The sequence below is a fragment of the Schistocerca serialis genome, chromosome 10 (assembly GCF_023864345.2).
Source record: "Schistocerca serialis cubense isolate TAMUIC-IGC-003099 chromosome 10, iqSchSeri2.2, whole genome shotgun sequence".
NCBI lineage: Eukaryota > Metazoa > Arthropoda > Insecta > Orthoptera > Acrididae > Schistocerca > Schistocerca serialis.
The window spans coordinates 207,763,979-207,776,658 of NC_064647.1; the positions used below are offsets into that span (position 1 = coordinate 207,763,979).

The 12,680-nt window shown below is 42.7% G+C and overlaps 1 protein-coding gene across 1 annotated transcript in view; it reads left to right on the forward strand.

Annotated features, from left to right (window-relative positions):
- The first annotated feature begins 976 nt into the window (after positions 1 to 976).
- LOC126424696 (amyloid-beta-like protein) overlaps positions 977 to 12,680 on the forward strand; it is a 632,711-nt gene continuing 621,007 nt past the window's right edge. Inside the window, exon 1 of the mRNA XM_050087422.1 lies at positions 977 to 1,234. Within this exon, the coding sequence (XP_049943379.1) occupies positions 1,175 to 1,234 (60 nt within the window). The 5' untranslated portion in view covers positions 977 to 1,174. The remainder of the gene's footprint in view (positions 1,235 to 12,680) is intronic.

Below are 12,680 nucleotides of genomic sequence, written 5' to 3' on the forward strand. Positions count from 1 at the left end.
TCATGATTTCATACGGGATACTCTACCTGTGCTGCTAGAAGATGTGCCTTTGCAAGTACGACACAACATGTGGTTCATGCACGATGGAGCTCCTGCACATTTCAATCGAAGTGTTCGTACGCTTCTCAACAACAGATTCGGTGACCGATGGATTGGTAAAGGCGGACCAATTCCGTGGCCTCCACGCTCTCCTGACCTCAACCCTCTTGACTTTCATTTATGGGGGCATTTGAAAGCTCTTGTCTACGCAACCCCGGTACCACATGTAGAGACTCTTCGTTCTCGTATTGTGGACGGCTGTGATACAATACGCCATTCTCCAGGGCTGCATCAGCGCATCAGGGATTCCATGCGATGAAGGGTGGATGCATGTATCCTCGCTAACGGAGGACATTTTGAACATTTCCTGTAACGAAGTGTTTGAAGTCACGCTGGAACGTTCTGTTGCTGTGTGTTTCCATTCCATGATTAATGTGATTGGAACAGAAGTAATAAAATGAGCTCTAACATGGAAAGTAAGCGTTTACGGACACATGTCCACATAACATATTTTCTTTCTTTGAGTGTGAGGAATGTTTCCTTAAAGTTTGGCGGTACCTTTTTGTAACACCCTGTATGTTCTAAAACCCTACTACAAATCGATGTTAGTGATATAGTCCTGCACGAACCTAATCCATGAATGTAAATAATGATTTTCTTATCGAGGAGAAGTGAAGTGACAAAGTAAGATATTATCAGCGGAGGAGTATCTAGGGACGTCTGTGTCGCCGCATGGGCCTTTCGGCTGTCACACTTGGCAAAGCGATCGCGCAGCCGCAGCGTCAAAGCCACCGCCAGCGCGGCCCAGTCGATTTCGCACGCAGCGGGACCGCAGAGCACTGCGCACGCGCGGCGCCGGCCAATGGCGGCGCGCGCCGGACAGTTGCCGGCGCAGCTCACGGGGCGCGCTGCGGGCACGGCCGTCAGTTGTCCGCTAGCGCCAGCAGCGACAAGGACTGCGGGAGCTGCTCGACAGTCGCTTCTCCCGCCTCTCTCATTCTCTTGCTGAGCCCAGCGCCGGTGAGAGCTCCCGCGCGCGGTCTTTACCTCTCCGTTCGCGTCTTTCCTCCGCGAGTGCCTCCGAACGCTGTTCTCGACTTCGCTTCCCTCCCCGCCGACGCCGTTCCCCACCGAGATGTGGAGGCCGTCGGCTCTCGCGCTGCTCAGCGCCGCGCTGCTGTTCGTCTGCACACAGGTAAGCCGGCGCCGCCAACCCTCCCGCGAGAAAGTCACCAACCGGCTCCGTAGCAGCACAACTCGCGGGAGAGAGGGAGATTTCAAAACCGACGCCCCTGACAGTCATCTGCCTCCTCCAACTCCCCACTTCGTGCTTTACTCCCACACGTTCACCTCGCCCCCTTTTGCTACGTGCCAGCCACCACAGTTCCAGACGAGGCTCAATCGATACGATAGCCCGTCGCTCTAGCGTTCGGCGGTCGGGACTCCACGACGGTGTGGGGAAAGCAAGTGTGGTTTTTCCCAGCTATCGATTGAGAGCCGGTCTGCAGCATAGCGCCCTGTCCCCTGCGAGCTATCGATTTCACCTCGTTCTGCGCAGGAACCACCTACTGCCTGTCCCAGTAGATGCATCATCTATGGGCGTAGAATCCCTCAGCCGCATCCACGAAAGTATACAGGCTTCCTGGTTGCGTCGTACCGTAAAATGAATTAGTGTTACATCACACTCCGCAAGTCATCTAATCATGTGTGGCTGAGGGTAGTTCTGGCACTATTAACTGATCCCTAATACCCTGTTCCGCTCGAGAATGGCGCCTGGGAAGAATGCTTGTCGGTAAGCCTCTGTATTAGCTCTAATTTCTCGAATTTTCTCGTCGTGATCATTAGGCGAGATGTATGTGGGAGGATATGTGTGTGAAATCTTATGGGACTTAACTGCTAAGGTCATCAGTCCCTAAGCTTACTCACTACTTAGCCCAAATTATCCTAAGGACAAACACACACACACACACACACACACACACACACACACACACACACACACACACACACCCATGCCCGAGGGAGGACTCGAACATTCGCCGGGACCAGCCGCACAGTCTATGACTGTAGCGCCCCAGACCGCTCGGCTAATCCCGCGCGGCTGTGTGGGAGGAATTAATACGTTGCACGACTCTTCCCAGAAAGTACTCTGTCGAAATTTCAACAATAAACCTCTCCGCGATGCACAACGTCTCTCTCTTGTAACGTTTCTCAATTGAGTTTGATGGCCGACCGGTGTAGCCGAGCGGTTCTAGGCGCTTCAGTCTGGAACTGCGCGACCGCTACGGTCGCAGGTTCGCATCCTGCCTGGAGCATGGATGTGTGTAATGTCCTTCGGTTGGTTAGGTTTAAGTAGATCTAAGTTCTAGGGGACTGATGACCCCAGATGTTAAGTCCCTTAGTGCTCAGAGCCATTTGAAGTGCTCGAAGCCCTTAAGGTATCTACTTTGTCTGCATGTGTAGTGGACTTTTGAGGGCCGCTGTGACCGAGTGGTTCTTCGCGCTTCAGTCCGGAACCGCGCGACCGCTACGGTTGACGAAACACGGCACTCTTCGTAGATCTCTATCTCTTCTCCACTTCTACCTGGTAAGGATCCCAGATAGATGAACAGCACTAAAAAATCGGTCGAGCGGGTGCCTTGTAAATCACTTCTTTAGTGGCCGCATTTCCGTAATATCTCAGTTTGGCATCTGATTTACCTACTATTCGTTTTATGTGGCCATTCTATTTAAAATCACACCCACACGTCACTTCAGCTTGTCCTCCGACCACGCAGATTTTGCCCGGTTTCCTGAAATCGCTCGAGGCAAAATGGCAGGGCGGCTCCTCGATGATTTGCTAGTACTGCTAGCTATACGAAAATGTAATCTGATGCCGATGAGTAGGAAAAAGAATATTGTAATGTACAAATGCAGTACTAGTGGTGTGCTGTTTGACTCAGTCACGTCCATTAAATATCTAGGGAGTAATTATTGCAAAGTGACATGAGACGCAACGAGCATGTTAGTTCGGTTGTAGGGAAGGTGAATGGTCGGGCTCAGTTTATTGGGAAAAGTCTAGGTAAGTGTGGCTCACCTATAAGGCAGACTGCGTATGGAACATACCCTCCACCATGCACTCTATGGTGACTTGCGGAGTTTGTATGTAGACATAAGTCAACGCCACATAATATTTTTCCTCGATGTATTGGAGATGACATGGCTCTGATATAATTATTTTGTCGATAAGGAAGGGCATCATGAGGACGGCGAGATAATTAAATACAAATGCAACATTTATTCTGAAGGTGGTGTAATGCTGCAACTGTGTATTCTGTCAATGAACGACCGCCCCTGTTACGGACGTGTACTTTCTTTAAGTCCACGACCCGTTTTGGCCTTTCCTTCCAGATAATTTTCCAGTGGATCTGAAAACTGTGCTCTTGTGAAACGTCACATGATCACAAAACCGTAATTTTCAGATCCACTTGAAAATGGCGTGGATGTGAAGACCAAAACAAGGCGTTGGCTTAAATACAAATCAGTAACTGCAGCGGCGTTTCATTAATTACATAACTGGAGCAGTTTCCTGTGTCATTCACTTGTTTGCTGTACCAGTGCACTTTTCGATAGTTCACACTATTGTCTAGAGGAGAAAAATTACCTATTTACATTTTTTGGTATTAGCAAGAGGGTATCCATCATCTGAGTTGGGGGGCGAGAGGGAGGTTGCATGATATTATTTTCCCGGTGAGGGTACACAATTTTTTTTAAAGAGCATAATGGTCGCCTTTGAGTGTAAGCTATGTACTAATAACATACGCTATTGAAGTTTCGACAGTGTGCAAGTGTATTACTCTGAAGCTTTAGAGAAGTATCTGGCACCACTTGATAATGGGCACACAGCCGAAACTGCAATTGTGCATTTTAAATTACAATTGTACATTTTACGATTGAACAGTTCCCAGGAAAAAGTGGCCATGATGTCCACAAAAAGAGAAGTTAATTCACAACAAATGTTTCAGGGTTCACTCGCTACTAGTCAGCATCCAGTGCATGGTCCCTTTATTCAAACTGATAGTGAAATCTTACGTCAGTTGGTGTGGCGAGACAGGTTGAGGGGTGGGTTGGTGAAGACCTGCTTTTATCCTAGCCTCTACTGGATACGCCCATGGATATTCTTTTTGACATTCGATCTGAGGCACTATGAAATATGAGTTAACACTCAGTTTCATTTTCCATTTCTAGCTCTTGTTTGACAGCCAGCTTTGAAGTACCTTTCGAACCCATCAGTCAGTGCTTTCTTCCGGTCTTCTCACTGAGGCCCTCTTCATATTTTGAGTTCTTCTCTCAGTTTAAAACACAGTAAGTTTTTCCCCATTTGTCTGAATTCACTCATATCCATGATGGTGTGCTCTGGCCTACCGATTACTTCAAGACCTTTAGCACATTCTTGGAACCATTCAAATCTCCTTACTTTCGGCTCTACAAAATTCCAGTTCGTGAGAGGATCATCCGACTTTCTGAAGATGTGCACATGGACCAACAAGCTTTTCATTTTAATTGATTGTGCTACTGACTCCGTATTTGTGTGCAATTCATTAGATCTCATACATATGTGTCTATTAATCCATCTGTTAAGTAAAATATTTCTCTTTTGACTACTCTGTCGAAAAGTCCTCGCCGATAATTGGTCAATGTGTCCGAAGCCTGTAACCCTCCTGATTTGACAACCATACCGCAGTGTCTTAGCTTGGCTCCAACGCTCAACGTCTCCTTCTTATACAATTATACAATATGGTGGTGCCTGGTGTCGTTCAGAAGTACGATGTAATGTGCCTTCCACGATGCAAGCATTTCTGAAGCAATAGGATTTGCGATGGTTACAGCCGTTATGAAATACATGAAATGTATTCGCAGTTATGAATGAAGACAACCATTAGCTGCATAATGGAGTGACGACAATTACATTTGCGCCGGACTGGATTCGAAGCCGGATTTCCCATTTATCGCAAACGTCATATTAGGCTACATGAGCACGCTTCACTGCGAGACCCAAACTTCCATGGGTGTACAACTTGCACCCATACATCCATTACGTACATTGCCGTAACAGAAAACTGCAAGTCGCTTGCCCGATGTCGGCTGATAAATACGAAGTTAGAGTGGCTGATTTGTTCAGAAGTGCGATGGAGTGTTCCTTGCATGCATGTCCGAAGGAAAATTGCTTGGTACTTCTGTACGGCACAGCAATGCAATATCGTATGCATGCATGCCCGAAAGAAAATGGCACCCTATATCTGAACAAACAGGCACTGCAATATGGTATTTAACCGCCAGCACCGGGCAAGCAACTTTCAGTTAAAATGTCTCCCCTGTGCGGCAGCGTACGTAATGAATGTAACAGTACACGTTGTAGATACATGGTCCACGACATATGGAATTTGGGTCTGGTCGTGAAGCGACGTCGGATAGCCTAATAGTAAGGCGACCGCTCGCCATAAGCGGGAAATACGGGTTCGAGTCTTGGTGCAGCACAAATTTTCATTGTCGCATTTCCATTATACAGCTGACTGTAGTCCATATCAACAACTAGGTAAACATTTCATACAACTTAGTATAGAAGTTTTCCGTCAATTTGCAGATCCTAAGAGTGATCTTAATACCGATTTCCTCACCTATGTGTCTCGATTTCTTCACGCCATTAGTATTCCCTTGCCTTCAAAATGGTTCAAATGGCTCTGAGCACTATGGGACTCAACTGCTGAGGTCATTAGTCTCCTAGAAATTAGAACTAGTTAAACCTAACTAACCTAAGGACATCACAAACATCCATGCCCGAGGCAGGATTCGAACCTGCGACCGTAGCGGTCTCGCGGTTCCAGACTGCAGCGCCTTTAACCGCACGGCCACTTCGGCCGGCTATCCCTTGCCTTCAAATCATCCACTCTGGTCCCCCGCTGTTGTCATGTACCCTGTCTTCTCAAAGGAAACGTGTAATTTTACTTTGTCAGCTATCTCTTGTCAATCGATCAACCTGTAGGAATGCTGACTTAACATTGTTAGCCGTCCGGAGTGGCCGGCCGGTTCTAGGCGCTACAGTCTGGAACCGTGCGACCGTTACGTTCGCAGGTTCGAATTCTGCCTCGGGCATGGATGTGTGTGATGTCCTTAGGTTAGTTAGGTTTAAGTAGTTCTAAGTTCTAGGGGACTGATGACCTCAGAAGTGCTGAGAGCCAGTTAACATTGTTAGCTGGTGGATACTGCAGAATATAAATGCCTTTTCACAGCAGCAGACGAGGTATAAAATACGTTATGTTTTCTTTGAAGGTAAAGCAGAAACAAAAATATGCTTCTTACAGCTATTTACTGTATGTGTGCGCAACACTATACATGTTTTAACATTTATCTCGCAATTTGTAACACATTTTGGTAAAGGAAACTTGCAGTACTGATTTTTTCTTTAGTTCATTTTACGGTATGGCACAGCCACGGGGCCAAAAGAATTTTATGAGGAATAAAGAGAAACAATCTTTTACGTACGTCCAGAGCGTGGTCGTTATCGCGTAACTATCTTTTTTGAAAAGAGAGAAAAATGTTGCGTTAATTTGGAATGAAAATGTTTGATTAAAGAAAATTACGTTCATTAAAACCCACGGCTAAATTTTTTCAGGGCGCTATGGCCAGAAATATTATCCGTATTCCAACGTGAAGACACCCGTATTACTCGCTATGGATAAAAGAATGATCTTTCTTTAATGTTACGCGATAAGCAAATTAAATGTAATATTCATACAATTATTTTTCTCTGTGATGCTTAATGCTCCAGTATAGCTTCCTACGTGCAATGGCAGCGTACACAATTGAAATAATTTCTTTCAATAAAACTGTACCCCTGACCTAAAATGAAATGGAAATTATTGTGAGACGCCGTTTTACGTTTACTGGGATTAAATCCTTTCAGTACTTTCAGAATTAAATACCTATGAAGAAATTTTTATCAGTTTTAACAGCAATGGCGTCGCTTCAACAATGCAATTACAAATGTCCAGGGCAACATTTAATTGTTACGTATTTAATTAAATAAAGGAGACAGGGAAGGTACTTTCTTGCTACTAACAAAAACACATACCGCATTAAATACTGACGTATATATATTGTTGACAGATGTGAAAATTACCGAACTATCAACTTAATAAGTCACAGCTGCAAAATACTAACACGAATTCTTTACAGACGAATGGAAAAACTAGTAGAAGCCAACCTCGGGGAAGATCAGTTTGGATTCCGTAGAAACACTGGAACACGTGAGGCAATACTGACCTTACGACTTATCTTAGAAGAAAGATTAAGGAAAGGCAAACCTACGTTTCTAGCATTTGTAGACTTAGAGAAAGCTTTTGACAACGTTAACTGGAATACTCTCTTTCAAATTATGAAGGTGGCAGGGGTAAAATACAGGGAGCGAAAGGCTATTTACAATTTGTACAGAAACCAAATGGCAGTTACAAGAGTCGAGGGACATGAAAGGGAAGCAGTGATTGGGAAGGGAGTAAGACAGGGTTGTAGCCTCTCCCCGATGTTGTTCAATCTGTATATTGAGCAAGCAGTAAAGGAAACAAAAGAAAAATTCGGAGTAGGTATTAAAATTCATGGAGAAGAAATAAAAACTTTGAGGTTCGCCGATGACATTGTAATTCTGTCAGAGACAGCAAAGGAATTGGAAGAGCAGTTGAATGGAATGGACAGTGTCTTGAAAGGAGGATATAAGATGAACATCAACAAAAGCAAAACAAGGATAATGGAATGTAGTCTAATTAAGTCGGGTGATGCTGAGGGAACTAGATTAGGAAATGAGGCACTTAAGGTAGTAAAGGAGTTTTGCTGTTTGGGGAGCAAAATAACTGGTGATGGTCGAAGTAGAGAGGATATAAAATGTAGGCTGGCAATGGCAAGGAAAGCGTTTCTGAAGAAGAGAAATTTGTTAACATCTAGTATTGATTTAAGTGTCAGGAAGTCATTTCTGAAAGTATTTGTATGGAGTGTAGCCATGTATGGAAGTGAAACATGGACGATAAATAGTTTGGACAAGAAGAGAATAGAAGCTTTCGAAATGTGGTGCTACAGAAGAATGCTGAAGATTAGATGGGTAGATCACATAACTAATGAGGAAGTATTGAATAGGATTGGGGAGAAGAGAAGTTTGTGGCGCAACTTGACCAGAAGAAGGGATCGGTTGGTAGGACATGTTCTGAGGCATCAAGGGATCACCAATTTAGTATTGGAGGGCAGCGTGGAGGGTAAAAATCGTAGAGGGAGACCAAGAGATGAATACACTAAGCAGATTCAGAAGGATGTAGGTTGCAGTAGGTACTGGGAGATGAAAAAGCTTGCACAGGATAGAGTAGCATGGAGAGCTGCATCAAACCAGTTTCAGGACTGAAGACCACAACAACAACAACATATATTTAGCAGAAATTCTAGATGCACTACATATAGTAGAAATAATTCTTTACAGACCGTAATCTAAATGCGACATCGGAACCGACCAGGCACGGAAGACAAAGAAGAAGAACAAGAAGAGAGAAGACAATTAAATCTTTTCTTGTATACTACAATACGGAGATAATAGTAATTACAATTCTCTGAGGACCTATAGCGGCTCCGTTATAGTCACATATCGATAAAGTGATTTACATTAATTTTTTCAAGAAGCGAAGCTATATCGTGTTCTGATAAACCACTAAATTTGATGGTAAGAAAGGAAGCTAGGAACGTTCCATTGGCGGTGTGCTCATTAGTGATGGAACAATATCAGAAAGAGGACAAGGGTGGCAAAGATATTCGGTCATGACATCTTCGAAAGAAACTCCCAGAATTCGCCATGACTGATTCGGCGGTCGAATACTGAATTTTCTAGACGGCAGGAAAAAGGGTTGCGTCTGAGACAGCGGTGCGTCACGCGCGTGGCGAAAAGGTTAAGGGTACATTCTACTCAGTCAGCCTATAAAATAAGTTATTTTTACGATTTTTCTGGAAAACTTACGAAGCAATCAGCTTAAATATTTTTGCATTTTGGCGAAAAGGTTAAGGGTACATTCTACTCACAGCCTATAAAATAAGTTATTTTTACGATTTTTCTGGAAAAACTTACGAAGCAATCAGCTTAAATATTTTTGCACATTATTTATAGATTATTGGACAAAATGTTCTGATTATTTTAAGAAATTGTCATCACTAAGCTCCGCACTCAAGACGTTAAAGTTCCTCTGCTCAAAATAAGCTGTGTCCATGACGGAACTATTACAGTCAGAAAACAATTTTCTTAATCTGTAAGATGTGCACAATTTAATAGCACAGATCTTTTTTATGACAAAATAACAAAATGGCGGACGTCCTACGACTACAAAGATGTAGATTTTTCGTGTAATTTTGGCCTCGTTTTTTGCGATAGCTAATGAATAAATTAGATAAAAATTAGCCTATAACTCCTTGCGGACATTCCCGAGGAGTACTTCAGCGAAATTTCACAAAATATTCGTGTTCCCGCAATTCATTCCATTTCAGTTTTATATACAGCATCTCATCATCAGGTATTAAAACCAAAGTCCCTCTCATGATTGACTTCGAAATCGCTATCGTCCAATCAGCTGAAATTTTGTTCCCTGAAAGAGGTATTGTTGGTTGCAATTATCATTTATTCAGTGTTTGCGGAAACAGTTTCAGTGCTGCAGGATTGTTTCTGCGCATAAGAAGAACGAAGAGATTCGCTGTCACATAAGAATGTGCTCAGCTCTAGGATACCTTTCCCTCCTAATAATGGATGACGGTGGTCGAGTACTCCATAGATCACGCCCTAGCCGAAACTTGCAGGGTTTCTATGACTAGTCTGTGGGGCAATGATTCGAAAACGACTTCTGATTCAAAAAGGGTATTTTTGGCTCAAAAACTGGCTGTTAGAGCTGTATGTGGTGTAAGTTCGAGAACCTCTTGTCGACTCCTATTCAATAGTCTGGGAATTCTGACATTGCCCTCACAGTATATATTTTCTTTAATGTCGTTTGTTATTAGCAATATTAGCTTATTCCCAAGAGTTAACAGCTTTCACTCAGTTAATACTAGGCAGAAATCAAATCTGCGTGTGGAATGCACTTCCTTGACTCTTGTGCAGAAAGGAGTGCACTATTCTGCTGCATCCATTTTCAATAAGCTACCACAAGAACTCGAAAATCTTAGCAGTAGCCCAAACGCTTTTGAGTCTAAACTGAAGAGTTTCCTCATGGCTCACCCCTTCTATTCTGTCGAGGAGCTCCTGGAAGAGCTGAAAAATTAAGCAAATTCCAGTGTTACATTGTTGATTTTCTTTATTTAAACTTACGAATTGTCGCCTGAAATCGTTTCTTGTATTTCATTCTATCTGTTTCTACTACCGTGTTATAATTTCATGTATTCACTCGTTCCATGACCATGGAGACTTCTCCTTAATTTGGTCCCACGGAACAATAAATAAATAAATAAATAAATAAAAGGTTGGCAGCCAAAAACAGTTGCAGGATAGAATTTTTTTATTGAAATTCTTGACGAAGGTTTCGGTACATATAAATATACCTTCATCAGAAGTACATTTCCTGAATAGAAAGACACATTCATTAGAAAAGCCATATCAACGAAAGTGAGAAACAGAAGCTTAAATAACGGTGAAATTGCTAAAGTAATACAGGCACACAATCTTTAGTACTTACCAAAATTACATCATGCACTGGAGAATAATAAAACAATTATGCAAAAAGGCGTCGTCAGTAATTAAAATATCATCTCCATTTGTACAACATGTGTAATGGGCACAGGATCAAAGCGAACAGTTTAACAATGTTACTTCGCCTATGAACTGTTGAGACACGAGTGTGAAGGCACTAAGGCAGATTGTTTCGCCGAGAGAGGGCACTTGCATGTGCCACACTCGCGCATATTACAATCCATAAATACATACATAAGCGCATCAAAAATTATTAAAGGTTGTGTTAATTCAAACTTTGTCTTAATAAATAAAGCGTATCACGCCAATTAAAGACATTTATGTAAACTAGAAATATAGAACCAAATTTGCCTGTGTCCTAGTGTCAAACGGATAAAGCTTGCGCTTGGAACATCTAACGAGAGAGGGCACTACTGTAATGCGCGAGAGTCTCGCGTAACGTAGGCAGTGAAATACATACTAGCGAAACAACCAAAATGTTATAATAAAACGAAAGCATCTGTCTGTATGAATAAAACATTTCACTGAATAAAAAATTTCACTGCCTACGTTACGCGAGACTCTCGCGCATTACAGTAGTGCCCTCTCTCGTTAGATGTTCCAAGCGCAAGCTTTATCCGTTTGACACTAGGACACAGGCAAATTTGGTTCTATATTTCTAGTTTACATAAATGTCTTTAATTGGCGTGATACGCTTTATTTATTAAGACAAAGTTTGAATTAACACAACCTTTAATAATTTTTGATGCGCTTATGTATGTATTTATGGATTGTAATATGCGCGAGTGTGGCACATGCAAGTGCCCTCTCTCGGCGAAACAATCTGCCTTAGTGCCTTCACACTCGTGTCTCAACAGTTCATAGGCGAAGTAACATTGTTAAACTGTTCGCTTTGATCCTGTGCCCATTACACATGTTGTACAAATGGAGATGATATTTTAATTACTGACGACGCCTTTTTGCATAATTGTTTTATTATTCTCCAGTGCATGATGTAATTTTGGTAAGTACTAAAGATTGTGTGCCTGTATTACTTTAGCAATTTCACCGTTATTTAAGCTTCTGTTTCTCACTTTCGTTGATATGGCTTTTCTAATGAATGTGTCTTTCTATTCAGGAAATGTACTTCTGATGAAGGTATATTTATATGTACCGAAACCTTCGTCAAGAATTTCAATAAAAAAATTCTATCCTGCAACTGTTTTTGGCTGCCATCCTTTATTGTGAAGAATTTTAACAGTTGCTGCTGCAGCCATGTTTAAAATCTTGAAATAAATAAAAGATACGTGGAAGTGCAATGGAAGGCGCTACCGCTCTAACAGTGTCTCAGAATGATGGAACCAGAGGATACAAACATTAATACCCAAAGTTCATCCAGATGTCATTAGTAAAACATCTTCGAGAAGATGTAGAATACCGCGGCAACCAGTTTGACAGACTAATTTTAGTCCTGAAGGGGGAAAGAAGAAAGAAGTCTGCAATTACGACAATGGAGACTGACGTGGTACTTTAGCAAAGATTTTAAAAAGACTCCATTTTGACGGCAAACTAAAATCATTTCTAACTTGTGTGGCCTACGCACATAAAATAGTGAAGAAAACGTCTCTAGCATTATGAATTATGTAAATATTGAAAAGTGGTTCCGCGCTGTCTCAGGCGCCTTGTCACGGTCCGAGCGGCTTCCCCCGTCGGAGGTTCGAGTCCTCCCTCGGGCATGGGTGTGTGTTGCCCACAGCGTAAGTTAAAGTAAGCAGTGTGTAGGCTTTGGGACCGATGACGTAAGTAGTTTTTTTTGGAAAGTAGTTTAATGCAGCGAATTTTCATTGCCAATCCCGTAAATACTGTAAAAGTTGCAAATAAATTTAATGTGGGACAGAAAGGGACTGCCTCCTCATAGCGTCGTCTA